The sequence below is a fragment of the Pan troglodytes genome, chromosome 22, assembly GCF_028858775.2.
Source record: "Pan troglodytes isolate AG18354 chromosome 22, NHGRI_mPanTro3-v2.0_pri, whole genome shotgun sequence".
NCBI classification, from domain to species: domain Eukaryota; kingdom Metazoa; phylum Chordata; class Mammalia; order Primates; family Hominidae; genus Pan; species Pan troglodytes.
In genome coordinates, this window is record NC_072420.2 from 42,730,994 (window position 1) to 42,751,844 (window position 20,851).

Sequence of the window (20,851 nt, forward strand, 5' to 3'; positions counted from 1 at the left end):
GGTCAACGGTGTGTGACAAATGGCACTGTCAGGGCCTCTTCCTTAAGGACTAGTTATTGTTTATGTTGAAAACACGCATGCAGTGAGTTGTACCTGTTTGAGTCTTTAAAAGGATAAGATCCTTTCTTTGCAGTCTCTTAGCCATTGCTTGTGATGCATATCATCTTCTGGCTTAATGGTTATTCAATAATGAAACTTTTCTTTCTTTTCCACCTTTGTGGAGAGGTTTTCTGAGTTGAGAGCACACGTCTTTTTTCTTTCTTTTTTTTTTTTTTTTTGAGATGGAGTCTCGCTCTGTCCTCCAGGCTGGAGTGCAGTGGCGCAATCTTGGCTCACTGCAACCTCCGCCTCCTGGGTTCAAGCAATTCTCTGCCTCAACCTCCCAAGTAGCTAAGATTATAGGCATGTGCCACCACACCTGGCTAATTTTTGTATTTTTAGTAGAGATGGAGTTTCACCATCTTGGCCAGGCTGGTCTTGAACTCCTGACTTCGTGATCCACCCCCCAACCCCTCCCAAAGTGTTGGGATTACAGGCATGAGCCATTGTGCCTGGCCAGCACATTTTATTTTTAATTATATTTCCCCAGTAATGGCCTTACCTACATTCAATGACAATAAGTGATGGATACTTAAAATACACTCTAGTTCTAGAAGGCATTCCCATACATTAATTAATTTGGTTTTCATAAAATCAGGAGGCATTAAAACACCATTAAATTAGAAGGCATCACTATTCCCTTTTGGTAATTTCCCATTTAGGAAACCGAGGCACTGAGTGGATAAATGCCACCCAGGGGACCCTGTCCAGCCGTTGGCAGAATGAGGACTGGACTGAGGGTATTTGGCTCCTAATCCAGGGCTTTCCCCATGTTCCACTGTGAGGCATGCAGGGTCTGAAAACACACCGGCACGTGCGTGTCCACCGGCCCCTGGCCTTAGCTATGCCTTTGCTGTGTTACGGAAGCACCTCTGAAGGCCTGGACGCCTCTTCTGGGAGTTTCTCGTGTCTCTTCGCCTTCCGATCTGCTCTGGCCTTGCCACGAGAAAGCGACAGGCCCATGCTGCTCCTTGGGGCCTGGAGACAATGTCCCAACCCCAGGCCGCACCCTCGCTTTCCATCCAACCCGGCAGCTGCTGCCCGTGGAGGGCCACAGTCTCCGAAGTGGAATGTGGAAAAGGAAAAGTCATTTGGGCTGTGATAAGAAAGCCGAGCTTCTGCAAAGGCAAACGGAAACAGAGACAAAGACGAGGGCACGTGTCTGTGTGAGTGACGGAGAGAGAGATGGGGGAGGGGAGCAAAACAGAGGCGGCCCGGAGAACTCTCCAGAAGGGTCCGAAGGCTGCCACATGGAGGAGTGGCACTCACTGTCCAGTGTGAAGGTGGACCAGGCTTCTCGGGTGTGGTCATTCCAGCAGGAAGGCCAACCGTGATTCCATATCGTGAGGAATTTTCAGGCAGAGCCATCTGTCCACAGAAGGGACCATCCCACTGGATTCGTGGCCTGGTGTTCAGGAGGACAGGGTCCCGTCCCCCAGGTCGTGTGAGCACCTGAGTCACCCGGATGCCGGGGGGCCTATCCTCCAGTGCCTGAGTGAGAGAGGGGCGAGGCTGGGAGCCTGCATTTTCTATATGTTCCCTCCCCATGCAGGTTGTCCCCACCCACACCCCGAGAAACAGGGTGTTAAGTCAGCACCGCTGTCGGAGAGCCACCTGGATGGGCTGGATGCTGGGCCGGATGACTCAAGGTCCCTTCCAAGTCCAAACCATTTTTTGGTTGCATGACTCTCCTCCCTAGCTCGTCCTTACATTCTCCGTCACAACCAGCTTTCCCTGAAAATAAACCCAGCTGGCCACCCCTTGGAGATAAGGGCTTCTCCCACCCTGCCTCTTTCTGCCTGCACCTGCCTGGCAGCCGTTACCATGCATGCCCATATACATATGAGTGAATATGTGTACATGTGTTAGTGTGGGCATGTGTGAATGAGCATGATGAGTGAGTGATGTGGCATATGAGTTTGTGTTTGTAAGTGTGAACGTGTGTCAGTATGTGTGTGGACTTGTGTGAGTGTGTCTGTATGTGTCGGTGCACATGTGAGTGAGGATGTGTCTGTGTTTACGCCCAGTGTGAGCGCATGTATGTGAGTGTGAGTGGGTGTGAATGCCTGGGCATGTGTGCCCTGAAAGCCAGCATGGCGCACCAGTGGCCTCCATTGTCTCTCCAGCCCTTGGATGCTGTGTGGGGGATGCTGGCCTTTCTGCACAGAGGCCCTGAGCGAATTTGGGGCTCTCTGCTGGATGGACTGTGGAAGACACACCCCGGCATTGTCGGACACCAAGTGCTGGAGAATTCTCTCCCTGTTGGGTTACAGTATGGGGTTGTTTTTCTCCTCAGAGTGTTTACACGGACAGGGCAAATGTGAAAAATCCCTCCGGCTGTCATGCAGGAAAATATGTATAAAGGATAACTGGAGAAAAATGCCTTCCATGGACAAAACACAGACAGAAACACACACACACACACACACACACAAACAGCAGGGGTATCTTTCATTGTGCCTCAATAAAACAGAGGTTGAAGGAGAGACCAAGCTAGAAACAGACTGTTAATTTTGGGATTTTTTTCTTTAATCATTTTAATATAAAGAGACAGCATGTTACAATGACATTTTATGGATGATTGTAAATTATTATGAAGTCCTCAACTGGTAAAATGTCTTGATTTTGTTCCCCTGTCTTGGGGTCTGTGGTTAAATCATGACAGACCAGCAGTGGAGTGGAGTGTGAAGAACTGCGGCTTGAGGCTTAGACAAGCCTGGGTTTAATCTCTTGTTTACTGGCTGTGTGGCCTTTCTGAACCTGTTTTCTCACCTGTATGATAGGGACAAAGGACCTATTTCATAGGGCAATCATGAAGATGAGAGACAATGGTCCACCAGACGAATTTTGAGTTTTAACCTGTAATATTATCCCTGATTTACCTTGATATTTTATAGACATTCATACATTATAGTAGCAAACATTTTGAGATGATATATACAAGATAATACAAATTCATCTTGCATTTTAAAATGTTCAGATTTACTTAAATCATAATACTTTTTATTCTTTTAGTGTTAATAAAATTTCACTTTCTTGAGTATTATATAATAGCTTTAACATTTATTCTTTTCCTATGAAAACGTTTTTTAATGAGCCAATTCTGCGTGAAGCTTTTGGTTTTCTATAAAAGCTGCTGTGTTCCAAGGACACCCGTTGTACGCAGCCCCTTTGCTGTGATATCATTTCCAGCCTCCTTTTTGTATTCTTGTCATGGCATCTGACGTTTAGTCATTAGCCAAGCAAATGCAGCAGTTCATCATCTCAGAGATTAATCTACAGAGAATAAAAGAGGTAGCAACGTTGGTGCGGGAGGTAGGCGAGAAGGTCCCTTCTGGAGGAATCGTTTTGTATCTAGAACACCAGGGAATTATGCTCCCGAACCATGCAGCCAACGTGAATCTTTGTTAATTCATCTGAATGTTTCCTCAGTAAAATCAACAAGATCTTCTTCATCCAATGTTAAAAATTGGGCTTCAGCAGTCAACACTAAGAAGTGAGAGGCAATCAACGGTGCGGTATGAAAACATCATGAGCTAGAAAGAACTTAACATGAGATTTAGAAATCTACTTCACATATACCATGATGACTACTGAAATAAAACATTAATCACCTGTATTCTTATCACTCCTCAAAATGTTTTCTTCCTGTCCCAGGGCCCTTTCTGGAGTTTTCTCCATGCTTATATAACTGTATAGAGTTGTCACTTTCATGGAGATGAAATTGCATGCATTGCTGTTTTGACTTCACATTGTTAAGTATTTGTTTATGCTACTAAAACTTCATGGTGAGCATTTCAATGCCCGTGTAATGCTGCATCCAGATGCTCTGTAATAATTACTCTCCCACTCTCCTGTGGCTGTCCAATTATGTAATTTCCCACTTTAAGTCATAATAAGTAATGCACATCCCTGTGACCACCGCTTCGTGCTCTCAGCCCAAGCTCCGGGAGGAGAGGACTGGGTCAAAGCACCTGGACATTTTTGTGACTTTTGAAGTGCATTGTGGAACCGTGTGAAGGACGCTTTTCTGAACGTGATGTACCACTTTGATTTGACGCTGTTTTCTTCTGCCAGTTCAGAACGATAGGGTAAGAGAATACTCCGTGTTGATGGAGAGACTCAGATTTGAGTCTCAAATGTGTTTTCTGCGTAACAACGAGATGGGATCCAGCGATGCGGTCTGGGCTTTTGGGTACTCACCTTTCCTAAAAGATGCCATCTGCTTGGAGCAGAATAGGCTGTGACACGCAGGAGCCCCCAGGGAAACGGCCATGGCAATGGTGGGTGTTAACGAGCAGGCATAAGGGACTGCTCCCAGCGGTGCTTCCTCTGAAGTCATTGCCACCTGCAGCAGCACAGGGGACAGAAAGGCCGTTTCTCCAGGTCCAGGCAGCTCGGGCCCCTATGAGCCCTGGTGTAGCAGAGACCCAGGCTTCTTGGTAGAGGCCCAGAGCCCTGTACTGCCACCACTGCCGGACGATGCTCAGGACCTCGGGGCTAGCACTGCTGGCTCTGGTCAGTGCTGTGGGCCCAAGCCAGGCCAGCGGCTTCACAGGTGAGGGGTCTGGGCTTGGCATGGGCAGTTCTTAAGGACAGGGGCTCCCTGGCATGGGTCTCATGAGGACAGCCCCCTGCGGAGACCTGGGCAGGCAAGGACGCCTCTGCTTGGAGAGGCGACATCTGTTCTTTTGTGGACAAGCTTTTCGGTAAGCGCACATGGTAGCAGCTGTGGAGGTGGGGCAGGAGTGCCGGGTGGGGTTTTGGGAAGAGGACTCCCCCAGTGGGAACCTGTTGCTGAATCACCTGGGCGTTCGTGGGGGTAAAATGCAGATTCTTAGCCAGCAGGTCTGGGGTGCAGGGCCTGGAACTCTACATGTCTGTGGGTGATGCAGATGCTGTGGGTCCTCAGATCCCACTGAGAACAGTGAGCTCCTACAGACACAGAAGAAAGGTCTCCTGAACCTTGGTGCATTCAAGTCCTCGCTTATAGATTTAAAAAAAAAAAGGAGACCTAGCCTGGCCAACATCATGAGACCCCATCTGTACCAAAAAAAAAAAAAAAAAAAAAAAAATTAGCCAGCCATGGTGGTGCACACTTGTGGTCCCAGCTACACAGGAGGCTGGGATGGGAGGATCACTTGAGCTTGGGAGGTCCAGGCTGCAGTGAGCTAAGATTGCTCCACTGCACTGCAGCCTGGGCGGCAGAGCAAAAGCCCCCAAACAAACAAACAAACAAAAAAAGCCACAATACAAAAACAAAAAAGAAAGGGAGACCCAGAATGGAGCAGGGACTTGCCCAGGCCACACAGCTCACAGGGCAGAGTCACCACAGGAGCCAGAGGCTGCACCAGGGCTCTGTCCGGAGTTTTCCCAGGCATGCGGAGAGCAGAGCAGCTTCTAAAAAACACACGGGAGTTCTGAAACCCCAGAATCCAGGGAAATGGGACTGCGGAATTTTAAAATCATTTTCCTCTTAAAATCTGTCATATTCAGTTACAAATTTAAAGGAATCCATTCTGTTTCTAAAATCAACTATGTTTTTGTACTACTTTAACGTTTTTCACCCAGAAGCAGGATTTTGCTTTGTGATTTGTGAAATGGATTTTCCCATTGGAACAGGTAATGTGTAGACCCCACAGTTCAGATGCATAATGGGTGGGTATCCTGGGAAGCTGGAGAAGGTCTTAGGAGGTGTTTCCAGAACCCCTCATTGTATATGAGGACACGGGGCAGAACCTCAGCAACCCCACACGTGCTCGCCCCGAATTTTCCCTGTGTGCCAGCACTGCCTTCACAGGCATGACCCCACTTCAGCCTTTTGCAGCCACAGGACATGGCTGTTATTTCACAGATGACAAGAGAGGGGCACTGGGAGGGCATGACATGGGCGCAATCATGCAACAGGGGTTTGTGAGCCTGGGTGTGAGCGCAGGTCCATCTGACCCCAGGACTCTTGTTGGCCCCAGAGCATTAGGCTTTCCCATCTCTGAGACCGGAATCCAAGACCCCCGACTCCTGCTCTGATGGCCCTTGTGGGTCTTTGCGGAATGGCAGGATCTGCTAACTGCTTTCTTCTCTGGGCTTGGCCAAGAAGCCAGGCTTGGGATGGCACGTGACCTCGGATAAAATGTTCAAAACAAAACAGGGCAAACATCTCCCGGGTTCCACAGGAGATGAGTGTGTGTGTGCACGCGCGCGCGTGTGTGTGCGTGTGCACGTGTGTGCAGGACGGCTCTGCTGCGGACCAGCTGGGGCCATGTAACGATCAGGTGGGGCCCTGGCACCTCTCTAGAGACCAGGAGCTGTAAGTGTCCTTAATGTGGTTGGCATCTCTGCTCAGGTTACGATGAAAAACGCAAGCTAGATCCACTCTGCTGAGTTCTTGGTGCAGGAAGTCCTCGGCCTTTGCCTAGCTCGGCGTGGTCACTGAGTAGGTGAGCGCGTTCCTTCCGGCCATATTCCACCGTTCTTCATGCAAGTCACCTCTAGGCTCTCAGCCAAGCTGCCCTGGTCCCAGAAGCTGATTTGTCCTGTTCCACCCCGTACGATGAGGACCTCCCGTTCCTTTGCAGAGCTCCCAGTAACTACCCCACTGGTGATGGCAAGCAGCAGGTGGTCCCCATCCCCAGAGGCCCTGCTGAGCCCGCAGGGTGATTTGGGGTTCAGCCCCCAGAGGAGGTTGCAGCTCCAGTCCCTGTTGCTTGTGGAGTGGGGTCGCTGTGCAGCAAGTGTGTGGTCCAGCACCTGTGTTCTGCCCAGAGCAAATCTGCAGCCTCTTCCCTCACCGTGTCTGAGGGCTGGCTCTGCCCTGTTTCTTCCTGGGGTGAGTAACAAGCCCCTGGAGTCCTGCTTTCTGCACACTTGTAGGTTGCTGTGAGGTCCAAGGAGGGAATCTTCAGAGATGCTGCCCCAGTGGAGCGAATAAGGACAGCAGTGGTTTTGTGATCATTTCTGCTCCCATCTCTGTGTTCCTCCCCAGAAATCAATCCAGCTACTCATTGAGGGAAATCAACTGTAATACTGAGCCCCCACCTCTTGGGGGTACAGTCTAGTAAAGCTTAGAGCTCAGGGGTTGAGTGTCTGAAATGCAAGCACTGTATGTCAAATCCTCCGTTCATCCTGCACTGAGAGTCCATGTACTCAGGGCCCCCTGCTAGGTGCCACGGGGGAGCTGGAGGGGACCCTTCACCATCCCTGCGTGCACTGGCTAGGGCTGCTATAACAAAGAAACACAGCCTGGGTGGCTTAAACAGCAGAAATGGATTCGGTCACAGGTCTGGAGGCCGGAAGTCTAAGATGAAGTTGCGGGCAGGGCTGGCTCCTCCCGAGCCCCTGCAGGAGTCTCTGCTCCGGGCCTCCAGCTTCTGGAGCTGCTGGCAATCTTTGGTGTTCCTTGACAGGTAGAAGCATCACCCTGGTCTCTACCTTCTCCCTGTGTGCCTGTCTGTCTCCACATTTCCCTTTAGTATAAGGGCCAGTCATATTGTATTAGGGCCCACCCTAATGTCTCCACTTTAACTTGATACCCTCCGTAAGACATTACTGCAGATAAGGTCATATTCTGAGTTACTGGGGTTTAGGACTTTAACACACTAATTTTTGGAGGAACACAATCAATTCAAACTAGGCAGTAGGGGCTCCCGGGGAGATGGGAAACCCAGGCACCACGTCAGGGGATGTCCATGACCAAAGAGTCTCGTGGTGAACGTCATGGGGCCAGGGGTCTCGAGAACGTCATGGGGCCAGGGGTCTCGAGAACGGAGTAATCACGTTGATGGGGGGGCGATGGGCCTTGTGTAAGGGAACCGGGCTCCAGTGAGAGCTGTGTGGGGCCCGACAGGGTAAACCTGATGCTTGTCCTGCAGCGGGGGTGACTGTGCCTCCTCCTGATCACAGTGGTAACGGCTGAAAAGTTGAACTGGTCTTTTTTTTGAGATGGAGTCTCGCTCTGTCACCCAGGCTGGAGTGCAGTCACATGATCTAGGCTCACTGCAACCTCCGCCTCCTGGGTTCAAGCAATTCTCCTGCCTCAGCCTCCTGTAGCTGGGATTACAGGCACCAGCCACCACAATTTTTTATTTTATTTTTTATTTTTTATTTTTTATTTTTTTTCAGAGGGAGTCTTCACTCTGTCACCCAGGGTGGAGTGCAGTGGCGCAATCTTGGCTCACTGCAACCTCTGCCTCCTGGGTTCACGCCATTCTGCCTCAGCCTCCCAAGTAGCTGGGACTACAGGCGCCCACCACCACTCCCGGCTAATTTTTTGTATTTTTAGTAGAGAGGGGCTTTCACCGTGTTAGCCAGGATGGTCTCGATCTCCTGACCTCGTGATCCGCCCACCTCGGCCTCCCAAAGTGCTGGGATTGATTACAGGCATGAGCCACCGCGCCCAGCCCACACCTGGCTAATTTTTAAAAAATATTTTTGCTGGAGATGGGGGTTTCACCATGTTGGCCAGGCTGGTCTCGAACTCCTGAGCTTGAGTGATCCGCCTGCCTCGGCCTCCCAAAGTGCTGGGATTACAGGTGTGAGCCACCAAGCCCGGCCTGAGCTGGTCTTTTATCATCAACAAACTTCTCACACACTTGCCACAGAGCGACCCCACTCCACAGGTGCTTTAAGTACCTGCTTACTTATCTTCCACCTCATTGAAAAGAAAGCCGTCATTGTCATGTCCTGGCCACAGCAGGCCTTCAGTTTGCACTGTGAAGGGAACTGCTGCACATTCACTTCCCATGTGGCAACCTTGAGGCTCAGGGGGACTAAGAGATAGATGTGCACGAGATTCTACAGCCTGTGGAATCAGCTCACATGGAGCAGAACAAAGGGACGTGATCTCTAAGCGTTGATTCCAGCGCTGTGCTCTCTCCTTCGTATATGGACCGTGAGACCCCTGTGCTTCAGGAAGCATGCGTGGGGCCCAGGTGGCACCTCCTCCTCGGTCACAGCGGCTTTCTTAGCAGGCCAGGCTACGTTTATGCTTTATTCTTCTGTGCTCACTCATGCAACAGCCTTCCTGGTGCACTAGCAGGCAAAGGCCGGTGGAGAGGGCTGGTGGGCAGCTTCTGAGAGGCCTGCCCGAGTGCGGGAGGTGTGGTCTCACTTGCTGTTGCAGAGGGACGCCTTGCGGATAACCGCTCGCACGGATCTGATCCTGGTGTTCTCAGTCGCCTTCTTGCTTGCCTCTTTTAGAAAAAGGCCTCTCCCTGTTGGGCTACCAGCTGTGCAGCCACCGTGTGACCCACACTGTACAGAAGGTGGAGGCCGTGCAGACGTCCTACACGTCCTATGTGTCCTGCGGCGGCTGGATCCCCTGGAGGCGGTGCCCTAAGATGGTTTACCGGACCCAGTACCTGGTAGTGGAGGTCCCCGAGTCCAGGAACATGACTGACTGCTGTGAGGGCTATGAACAGCTCGGCCTCTACTGTGTCTTGCGTGAGTCCAGGGCTGCTGGGCTGGGGCGGGGCCACCCTTGCTGTCGAGACGCCTGATGGGACAGTCACCATTGGCATCCATTGGCCCCGAACTTGCTAGATCTTCGAGGAGCACGGCTCCCAGCCTTGACCAGGCAGCAGGTCATCGGCAGGGCTTTCCCTGGCCCCACTCTCAGGTTTCTGAGTCCGTGGGTGGGGGTGAAGTACAAGAATTTGCCCTCCTGACAAGTTCCTGGGTGACACTGATGCTGCTGGCCCAGAGACCCCACTTTGAGAACCTCTGCTGTTCTCAGAGGGCTCCTGGATGGCTTTAAAAATGCAGATGCCTGGGTCTCTTCCTGAGAGAATGTGAGGGAATTGGCCCAGGGCGTTGAGAGAGTGTCAGGGAATTGGTCCGGGGCGTGGCATGGGTGTCGGAAGTTTTCAAAGCTCCCTGAGTGATTCTCATACACCGCTGAGTGTGAGAGCCAGCACTGAACTCTCTTCTACAGCAGCCTTTTCTTTCTAAAAGCTGCAGTGAAATGCTTTCGTAGCCAAAATCCTATTCTGAACTCCAATATGTGAAAGAGCTGGAAGGAGCCCCGAGCCTACCACCCTAAGTGCTCAGAGGCCCCCAAGTCCTCCCGGTTCCTCAGTGCAGTTTGGAAGCTGCTATCGTGTAGGATGCTTGGGGTCAGTTACCAGGGTGACCTGTGTGGTTATGCCAGGCCAGGGTCTGAGCTGTTGGGATAGGGCAGGGACTCAGGGCTCAGCCTACTGACACGCAGGTGATCTCTTCCAGGGGAGGGGTGTGTGTGTGTGTGTGTGTGTGGTGGCTGCTAATTTTGAGTCAATACCAGATCTGCAATGAGTTTCTGTACAGTCAGAAGGTCCTGCCTCGCACCCCCACTGTGGAGGGATGTGGGGATGTGTGGCTCCAGCTTGGTGTTGGCCAGGGTCACTGAGACATAAGGGCTGTGACCTCCAGAGTGCAGAAGCCACCAGCTCCTGGGTGCCCCAAAGGGGATCCTGCAGGACCCATCCTTGTGGCCTGAGACTGTTGTACCCAGGCGAGTTAGAGAAAACGCCATACTTTGAGACGAATTAAGAGTCTTTTATTAGCCAGCGATGGAGAGACGGCTAACGCTCAAAATTCTCTCGGCCCCGAAGAAGGGGCTAGATTTTCTTTTATACTTTGGTTTAGAAAGGGGAGGGGGGGTCTAGTTAAAACAATTTTACAGAAATAAAGTAGGTAAAAAGTTAAAAGGATAAATGGTTACAGAAAAGTAAACAGTTCCAGGTGCAGGGGCTTTAAGACTATTACAAGACACGAGGCTTTGGGCGTTATCAATCAGACGAATTCCTGGGAACTGCGGATATAGCTCGCCACAGTATCTTATCAGTTAATTGCCTTCTTGGATGTGCTGGGAGTCAGCTTGCACGAGTTAAGTCCTTGAGGAAGGGGCTGCCAGGGAAAGAGCCAAGATGGAGTCTGTCTGGCTCTCTTAGCTAAGGGAGAGTCCATTCAGGTGGAAACACGCCTAAAAACAGGGTTAGTAAAAACAAGGTTGGGCATTACAAGACCAGGACAACAGCAGAATGGAGCGTGGACTCCACAAACCAGGGTGTCTGCCTCCTCCAGAAACCAAGGGCCCCAGATTGTAGAGTCTGGGGTCTGCATAGATCTGCATGCTGGGCCATCCTGAGTGGGCCCTCCCTCAGACCCCAGTGCTATTTCACTGATGACAGGGAGAGTTGATGCGTTTCTGTTGCCCTGTTCAGAGGGCCAGGCAGAGAGAGGGCCTGATGGTTTCGGGTGTGCTGTTAACAGGCATGTTCCTCTTTCAGGAGTGTTAAAACAATACCACCATAACCAACACCTCCATCACCAACAGAAACCAGGCAGGGCCAGCTGATCCCAGATCAACACCTCCATCACCAATAGAAACCAGGCAGGGCCAGCTGACCCCAGAGCAACACCTCCATCACCAACAGAAACCAGGCAGGGCCAGCTGATCCCAGAGCAACACCTCCATCACCAATAGAAACCAGGCGGGGCCAGCTGATCCCAGAGCAACACCTCCATCACCAATAGAAACCAGGCGGGGCCAGCTGATCCCAGAGCAACACCTCCATCACCAATAGAAACCAGGTGGGGCCAGCTGATCCCAGAGCAACACCTCCATCACCAATAGGAACCAGGCGGGGCCAGCTGACCCCAGAGCAATGGCCCTTCTGTACTCTCATTGGTTCCCTAGAGGGCCACTGGCAGGACAAGGCTATGCCTTGGCCATGCTGCTCAGGTGCTGGTCTAAGGAGACCCTTCCTGTCCTGATGCCTGGCCCCATTTCCACTTTCTTCGAGGGCCACACACACAGAGGGGCCTGCTGAGCTACAGTTGCTGCTGTGCAACAACTCCACTCCTAGGGGATAGCGGGGGGCCATTAGGACACAGGTGCTGGTGCCACGGCAACTCGGTTTAGAGCATGTGGGCTTTGCAGTCAGGACATGCCCTGTCCTGTCCAGTCTTACCTGTGAAGGCCACACCTCTTCCTACCTGTTGGCATTGTCAGGACTAGTGAGGGGAGGAGGCCCTGGGGGAGGCTGATCAGCAGCCCCTTCCTGCCCCCGCTCTGCAGGGCCACACCAGCCCCACCCATGCCCACCATCACCTTCTGTAAGAGACCCTGGCCTGCTGCAACAAACAAGTTAATTCCCTCCCAGAAGATAGGGAGGCCCCTCCCCACCACCTGCCCTGCATCCTCCTTCACAGACCAGCCTCCAGGAAGCGCCTCTTGTTGGAATCAGCCGCACTTTTAGAGTGTTAACACCTTTAATTAGGGACTCACCAGGGCAATGCCCTTGCAGTCAGGGAGTCCCGTGGGTGAGAGTGGGCTGCCCTGGGGAGCTGCAGGGAGTGGAGAGCGAGGCCACAGGGAGGGACGTGGGGCATGAGGGGAGGTGGACTCAACCTGTGGGCCCTGAGCCCCTCAGTAATGGCCCCTCAGGTTCTAGAAGACTCACTCTGGCACAGTGAAGAGGGGGCAGACCTAGAAGGAGGAAGGAAGAGAAGAGGGAGGGAAACAGGCACTGCCTGAGTGCATTCTTTCTAAGAGGCCAGGGCAGGAGACTCTTCAATCCCTCAGGCACCAAAGGAATGAGTATCCCTGGCTCTGCAGGTGGGGATCCAGGCTAGGGGAGGCCCGCGCCTCCACCACCGTGGCACAGTTCCGGGAAGGCAGGCTGGGGACGTGGACCGGGGCTCTCTGACCCCCAGACAGATTTTTGGGGGTTTACCAAGCTGCACTTTAGTGTAAGGGGGTTTGTGGCATTTGAGTGTTGTGGCTGTGGCGACTGTGGGAGGAGGAACATTTCAGGGCACTGAGGACACGGAGTTCTTTCTCAGAAAGGCCCCTGCCTGTGCCGGGGCCTGGTGAAGGGCACAGCCCACGAGGCTTCTGCAACTCCTGCCGCTGGAGGGCCTGTATCCCATTTCTTCCCAGCCCCACGGTCAGAGACACCATGCTGGTGGTGTGAAGGCGCCTGTGGTGGGCGGATTTACACCCCGGATTTTGGCAGCGCGAACTTCTCCATGCTTGCACAGCTCTTTTGATCAAAGCCGCCTTTTTCCGGGATGCCGCACAGCAGGTTGGCTCCTTGGAGCTGGATGTGAGATGGTTTCAGTAAGTGACCTGTTGAGCACCGTGACTCTGATTTGTACAGAATGAAGCAGGGCCCGAAGCTGGACCTGGCAGATGTTGGAGGCCCCTGGAAATACTGCGAGGCGTGAAGGGCAGGAGATGCTCCTTCCTCTGCGGCAGGGCCTCCAGGTCGCCCGAGTGTGGGTGACTCACACCTCAGCTGCCCGGGGGTCTGCGCCTCGGAGTCCTATCCCCCAGACAGTGGTAAAATGCCAGCCATGTTTCCTCCTTTCTCCTCCCACTCAATAATGACTTATGCAAAAAAGGGAAGGGAAGCATGGACACACACGTGATATGACTTTCAGTGACTTTTTCAACTTTTTCAGTCCAGCATTTGGAATGCGATGACAACTGGTGCATTATTTTAAGTTTTTAAAAATATAATTACAGAAATGAACACACGAGCCGTACAGAAAATTTGGCAACACAGAAAAGAACAGGAGGAGGAAACGATCCCAAGCCTGCTGCTCACGGATAACCACCTTTCACATGTTGTTTATCCAGGGCAGACATTTCACAAGAGGATGGCCACTGTGTCCAAGACATTTGTAGCACGATTTTACCACTCAGCAATGTATCCACAGCAGCTTTCATGCCCATGAACATGACTCCACTGCATGCTTTTACGGCCACATGGCATTACCTCATACACACATCAGCATTCATTGAGCAAGCTCTTGCCACTTAACAGTCAGTTGTTTCCAATTACTCATTATCATACATAATGCTGTGATGAACATCATACAGTACAAACACGACTGTGCACAAGTTGGATTATGCGCTGAGGATGAATTCTGAGAAGTGGAACCCAGCATCTTAGCTGTGCTCCGTAACTCCAGTGACACCCCAGTTCTGCGCAGGATCAACCTCCTGGCAAACTCAGCCTCGTTAGGCAAGTCCAGGACCCCCAGAGGACCAGGAGACTCCCCAAAACTTCCTGTCCCCGCATGCTGATGACCAGGGGCCCTTTGGTGAGAACGTCCTGTCCCGACCAGGCAAAGAGGCCCCGAGGAAGGAGGAGGGAGACAGGAGCGACTCCTCCCCAGCCCACCCAGTCCTCAGCCCTGGGAGCCTTGGGTTTTGTTGCTCAAACACAAAACTCCCCTGTTGCCTCACTGGACCATGACTAACAGTGTTGCCAGGAGCTGAGCAGTTCTGTTTTATTGTTTGCATTGAGTTAGGGAAGAAGGAGATTTGTGACTTTCTACCAAGTTGGACTTGTTCAGCGTTCTCAGGGCACTCAGTCAGCTGGCCAGCTCCAAGGGACGGAGGGGCTTCCCGGCAGTAGCCAGTTAAGATGCAAAGCTTTCACTTAAAAACACGCCTCTGGTGATTAGGCAACTATTTTTAGAAGCCAGTTTTGGGGGGATTGTTTCTATTTAAATAGGCTTTTAGTTTAGAATAGTTTTAGATTTGCAGGGAAGTTGCAAAGATAATGCAGAAAGGTCCTGTACCCCCCAACCCAGCTTCCCCTAACGTTAGCATCTTACAGCTCTCGGGACTACTTGTCCTAAGGAACCAACACTGGGCAGTGTCAGGAAACTCCATAGTTTATTTGGATTCCCCTGTTTTCCCCTGAATGTCTTTTTCTGTCCCAGGAGCCCACCTTCCATTTAGTCCACATGTCTGCTTAACCCTGAGGCCTTTGCTTTTTGCGCTGGGAGACAAAGCAGAGACCTTCGGATTCTCAGCAAGCCTCCACCAGGCTCCTGGCGTTGCCCTCCTCGAGCTGCACCCAACGTTCATTTTTCATGCACGGCCATTGGTAGAGCTGGCTAGATGATGAGGAGATGAAGAGTGAGTCAGGGACAATGCAGGAAAGAGAGTGCGGCTGAGAGGAATGCCCACAGCAAGGCCGGGCGCCAGGCAGACAGGGCTGTGTGAGGAGAGCGGGGATGCAGGCTATCTGCATATTCCGTGACCCTGGCTGCCCCTGCTCTGGCCAGCTGAGCAGTGTCCTTGGTGATGTGGTCCCAACAGAAGCCAGGGCCGCCACCTCTTTCTTCATTGCAGAGTGCTCTGCAGAGAACTTGGGGGACCCGAGAGGCCAGTCCCTGGGACTGCAGCCTGCTGAGGCTGCCCTTCCGCTTGGCCAAGCCCACGAGTTGTCCCCACCCTCGCGGGGGTGAGTCCAGGACCCAGTTACCAGCTGGCCTCCTCTAGTCTTCTGGGCTCTGAGAGGTCTTCAGCTGTGCGTCTAAACATCCCCGGGCCATAGACACACAAAGCTTGCCATGCATCTGGGCAGGAACTGGACAGCTCTGAGTAAAGCCCCAGGGGGGCATGGCACCCACTGTCAGGGTGGCTGGCTATGGAGGCCACAGAGCGGGGCAAGCCTTCTCTGGGGCCCAGCACTGGGGTCCCTCCTCCCTCTGTGTCCTCCTCATGGCTGCCCTCAGCCTCGTCCTGGAGCTCCCATCTTCTCAGCTTCCTTCCGTCCTGGGAGATGGGGTCATCTCCTGCCCTGGGCCCACCTCTGCCATCTTGGCAAAAGCAGGCTCTGCGGCATCGGGCACACGCTCTGCTGTCTCCTGACCCCTGGGGTTCGGTTTCTTCTCCTTGCCCTCCTCTTGTGCTTCTTGGAGCCCTGAGCATCAGCCCCCGGACTCCTGACAGCTTCCCTTTGGGTGGATTCTCAGACTCCTGCAGTGCTTTCTGAGACCTCTATAAGCCCCTTTTCTGGAAAGCCCACCATGGCCTCCCCCTGCAGCCTTGGCTGAGGTCTGGTCCCCAGGACCAGCACACCTCCCATGGGGACCCCACCGGGTTGGCCTCTTGCCTTCCTCATCTTTGCCTCCTGCAGAGGCTGGCCGCGTTTCTGTGTCTAGAGCTGCATCCGAGCTACACTCACACTGTGAAGGGCTGGGGAGCTGTGCAGCCAACAGCCAGCGGGCTGGCCTCAGTGGCCGCCTCCAGTGCCACTCTGCCATGCGTCTCCACATGGGCGAGCAGTGGACATGTCCGACTTCACATTTGCACTGCCACACTCCTGGTCTACACCAGGCCGTTCTTCCCGCAGCTTTCCCCAGCTCAGGAATGAAGCCCCAGGGATGCCAGACCCGAAGCCTGGGAGCCTTCCTGAAGCTTCTTCTTCTCTTACACCCCATCCCGTCTGTCAGCACATCCTGTGGACGCCCCCACCTGATCTCCCCAGGGTCCCATGCTGCACTCACCTGCACTGTCACCTAGGTCGGCCCCCACCACACCCCACACCAGGCCTGTACCTCGCCTTGTGGGCGCCAGGGCTGATGTCTGCAGAGCTGCTCCGAGCTCCCCTCTGCCCAGCCTAGGCATGAGCCCCTCTCCAGAGTGTCCTTCCAATCCCCCACACTGCTTCATTCCCTGAGGCTCTCACCCCATCTGAATATCTGTAGATCTCCTTGCACTATTGTTCCCCCACTGGAATATAAGTTCCCTGAAGGCTGGGCCCTGGGCACCTGGCATTGTGCCCGGCACATAGCAGGTGCTCAACAAATATTGAATGAATGAATGAATGAATGAATGAGCTATCAGGACTTGAAGCAGGAAGGGGCCCTTTCAGGGGGTGGTGGAGCCCCCTGGACCTGGACTTCTGAGGCCTAGAGGAAACAGAGACACCTAGGACCCCAGCTGAAGCTGCCCTGGAAGGACAGATGGGCAGAGGATATGAAAGCCAAAGCCAATGGCCCTCCAATGGGGTGGGTGTCTGCCCAGGCATGGGGATGGGCCCCGAACAGGCCACAGACCTACAGGCAGAATTCAGCACCAGGAAGCACCGACGTGAGGTCCCCGTGCAGCAAATCAGGTTTGTCTTTTATTGCCAGCATCATTAATTGTATCATTTTCTCCCAGCCCTGAATCAGTCCAGGCAGTTCACGTCAAGACCCGGGGTCTGCCCCGCAGAGGGGCCTGAACCATCCACCTCCCCCTGCAGCTTGGACACCGACTGTCCTGGACTTGAGAAGTGCTGCCCCTGGTCAGGGGGGCGCTGCTGCATGGCCCCTGCACCCCAAGGTAGGCTGCTGCGGGCCATGCTTATGGACAGGCAGCAAAGGCGGGTCTCGGTGAGGCCTGATCTGTGTGAAGGTGTGGGGAGGAGTGTGTTTCTAGGAGCAGTGACCGATTTCATCAGGAACCCCCACCGTGTGCACAGGCAGCGCCTGCTCTTAGATAATTTCTTAGTCAAAATCTGGCCACTGAACTCTCGGGGGAGAAATCTCATGGCGCTCTTAGGGGCCCTGAAATGGGAAGACACTTCTGGTGGAGCAGAGACCCGGATTTCCCAGTTTGCCTGGAGAGGCCAGGAGCTCCAGGTAGATTAGTTGCAGGTGTGGAGCTGGCTGTGCCTGCAGTGCCACAGGGGCCTGACGAGCACCACAGCACCCGTAGGCAGGCCCTGCCACCTCAGATGTGCGCCTGCTGGTCTGGAAAGTTCTCTTTTGATTGGGGTCTGCATCCAGGAGAATGGGAGAATGGGATGGCCTATACATATATATATATGTATAATGTTACATATTATTTAATATTTAAAATATTATATATTATAGCGTTAGTATGGTATGCAGTAATAAAGCAATAGTATACATAATATCAGATATTATTATATGATAATACTATATCATTATACTACATGCTATTATATAGTATATATCATATTACATATGATTATACTATCCAATATTTGTAGTATCAATAAAATAATGACAAAATATAAAGTAATTTTCTATATCAACATACTATGACAGTATAATGAGGCTGATAGGCCCTATTTACCTCCTAAGCAGATCTCTTCAAGGGAAGGCCTGCTGCTGTGGGTCCTAGGCCCAGCTCACCTCTGAGCAGGGATCGGTGGTCTTCAGGGACATTAGGATGGAGAGGAGCGAGGGGCGGGCAGTGAGGACATCCCCCGTCTCCTGTGGCAGATGTCTTTTTGCAGGGAGGTAAATGCAGAGCAGGGCCTCTCATGGCCTCTGGTTCCCTCTCCTGCCCCCTCTCCCACCCCAGCGGCTTTTGTGACTTCAACCTGTCCTGGGTCCATAATCATCAGTGTTTTCCCTCGTGCAGCTCCAGAGAGGGACCCTGTGGGCTCCTGGTACAACGTCACCATACTGGTGAAAATGGACTTCAAGGAACTCCAGCAAGTGGACCCCAGGCTCCTGAACCACATGCGCCTTCTGCATTCCTTGGTAGGTGAGACAGACGGGGGCTGCCTGCACCCTCCTTGTGGCAGCTGCTCAGGCAGACCCAGGTATGGGGCCGTGGAAGGGACCTGGGGGTTGGGGAGGGTGATGTTCCACAAATGGCCCCAAATGACTGACTCTGAACGAAATTCTAGTTCTTAAAAAATCAGCTTCAAAGAGGTATGATTTACATGCAACAAAATGCACACAACTGAAGCGTGTAGTTGGCTGAGTTGTTATGTGTGTACCCTCATAGGCCCGCCTGTCGTGGTGGAGAACGCAGATCCCTAAGCTTGCAGGGGTCTGCAGTCCCAGCAAAGACAGCCTAAGCCCCGAGCTCTTCCCTCACCACCCTCAGTCCCAATTTCTTCAAGTTCTGGCTCCTGCTTCGTGGAAGCCAGCACCAACCTGGGAGTGCCGAGATGGGAACCGTAGCCCGGGGCTGGAGAGCACCCTGGGGTCCGATGGTTAGCAGCGCCCCTGGCCTCTCCACACAAGTCAGAAGCACACCCCAGGGTGACATCCAAAACTGTCTCCAGACGTCGCCCACTGTCCCCTGGGGATAAAAACAAACACCCTGGCTGACCCTTGCTGATGACACAGGTCATGCTTTCTGGCCCATCAGCAGTGATTACCAACCAGGATGTCTTCTCCAGCTCAGGCCACCATCAGTCTCGGGAATCCCAGTGTGGACAGGGCGCTGCGTGTCCCCAAGGCCGCCCTCCTGGGGGATGGTCTGGCTTCAGGGCCGGCTGCTGACAGGGGCCTGTGCTCAGAGGGGCCTCAGCTTGGTCTAATGTGCTGCTGTTGCCTCTGGAAATGCCGAACACTTTTCAGACAAGGGGCCCCGCATTTTCCTTCGGCATCTGTGTAGCTGTTCTGTGCTTCAGATCTTTTGTGTGTCCCATATGTCCCTGGGTGTCTTGGTGTCAAACCCAGGGTTGGGTCGCTCCTTGGCCGTTAGACTAAGCTGGCTGGGAGCCCAGATCAGATGGTGCACACCTCATGTTGTTCTGGGCTGCTGGCCAGTGAGCTGCTAGACAGGTGGTCTGCAGCCTCGGCCTTAACAGCCCGGGCTAGGAGTGATTCCTGTTTCCTCTTAGCTTGTTAAGGGGACTGCCCAATTGGCCAGTAAGAAACTAGCTCTGAAGCCACACTGCCTGGCCCTAGTGTTGCCACTCATCAGCTGTGTGACCTTGGGTAAGTCACTTAACCTCTCTGTGCCTGAGATACCTCCTCCATTAAACATAAATAATCGGCCAGGAGTGGTGGCTCAAGCTTGTAATCCCAGCACTTTGGGAGGCCAAGGCAGGCGGATCACTTGAGATCAGGAGTTCAAGACCAGCCTGGCCAACATGGCAAAACCCCATCTCTACTAGAAATCCAGTAATTAGCCAGGCGTGGTGGCACGTGCCTGTAATCCCAGCTACTGGGGAGGCTGAGGCAGGAGAATTGCTTGAACCCAGGAGATGGAGGTTGCAGTGAGCTAAGATCGTGCCACTGCACTCCAGCCTGGGCTACAGAGCGAGACTCTGTCTCTAAATAAATAAATAAGTAAATAAATAGAAATAATCATAACCCTGCCTGAGACAGGGCCATGAGTTTAAATCATACATGTAAAGAGCTTGAGATGGTTCCTGAGATTCCTGATGTGTGTGGGGCCTGAGATGTTGTGGTTGTTGTGTTTTCAATATTGCTGCGTGCCACCTGCTGTCTCCTCGTGCATGTAGGTTTCATGTCTCCAACCAGCCCATTACGCCCTGCAGAAGCGCCTGCCTTGCACAGGGGTCAGGCACCAGCAGGGGCTGGTCTCTGAGGCCTGCTTCTGCTGCTGAATAAGGGGTTCCGATGAGGTCAGGGCTGGTTCCCAGTTCTGTATGCTAAATTATGAGCTGCATCTCCTCCCAGGAAGGGGCTTCAAGTGTGTATTGGAGGACTCCTGCTCTCCCCAAACCTCCTTTGGAGCTCCCAGTGGAGGCTTGGGGGTTTGCTGGCGAAGTCTGTTCTGGTGATCACTGGCCTGGCTGTGCAGCTGCTGGTTCACCTGGCTTCCCAAGGGTTGAGATTTCAAGATATTAAGCTGAAATAAAAATACTGCATATGAAATGAGGAAAGTGATCATTAAACCTCAAAAAAATAATTGGATATGTACAACAGGAGACCGTGGCTTTTGATCTCGAATTGCCTAATTCTAGTTCTAATTCTCTGTTGTCAGCTGCAAGAGACCTGCAGTCTTGGCAAGGGCAGAAGACCGAGGGTCCTAGGTCTGGCTGCTGTATTAGTGTCCTGGGGCCACTGTAACCAAGGACCACAGACTGGGGGCTTCAAACAACAGAAACTTATTCTGTCACAGTTCTGGGGGCTGAAGAGTCTGAAATCAAGGTGTCGGTAGGGCTGGTTCCTCCTGAGGCCTCCAGGCCTCTCTCCTTGGCCTGCAGACCGCTGTCTTCTCTGTCTCTTCACACTGTCTTCCCCC

General features: G+C 52.7%; 1 protein-coding gene across 2 annotated transcripts in view; it reads left to right on the plus strand.

Annotated features, from left to right (window-relative positions):
- The first annotated feature begins 4,478 nt into the window (after positions 1-4,478).
- Positions 4,479-20,851, plus strand: part of UMODL1 (uromodulin like 1) — a 72,490-nt gene continuing 56,117 nt past the window's right edge. Inside the window, exons 1-4 of one of the 2 annotated variants that reach the window (XM_016938574.4) lie at positions 4,479-4,657; positions 9,295-9,537; positions 17,048-17,209; positions 18,260-18,381. In XM_016938574.4, the coding sequence (XP_016794063.3) occupies positions 4,582-4,657; positions 9,295-9,537; positions 17,048-17,209; positions 18,260-18,381 (603 nt within the window). In that variant the 5' untranslated portion in view covers positions 4,479-4,581. Of the gene's footprint in view, positions 4,658-9,166; positions 9,538-17,047; positions 17,210-18,259; positions 18,382-20,851 lie in introns of those variants that run through there. The other variant, XM_063803697.1, reaches the window with a different exon arrangement.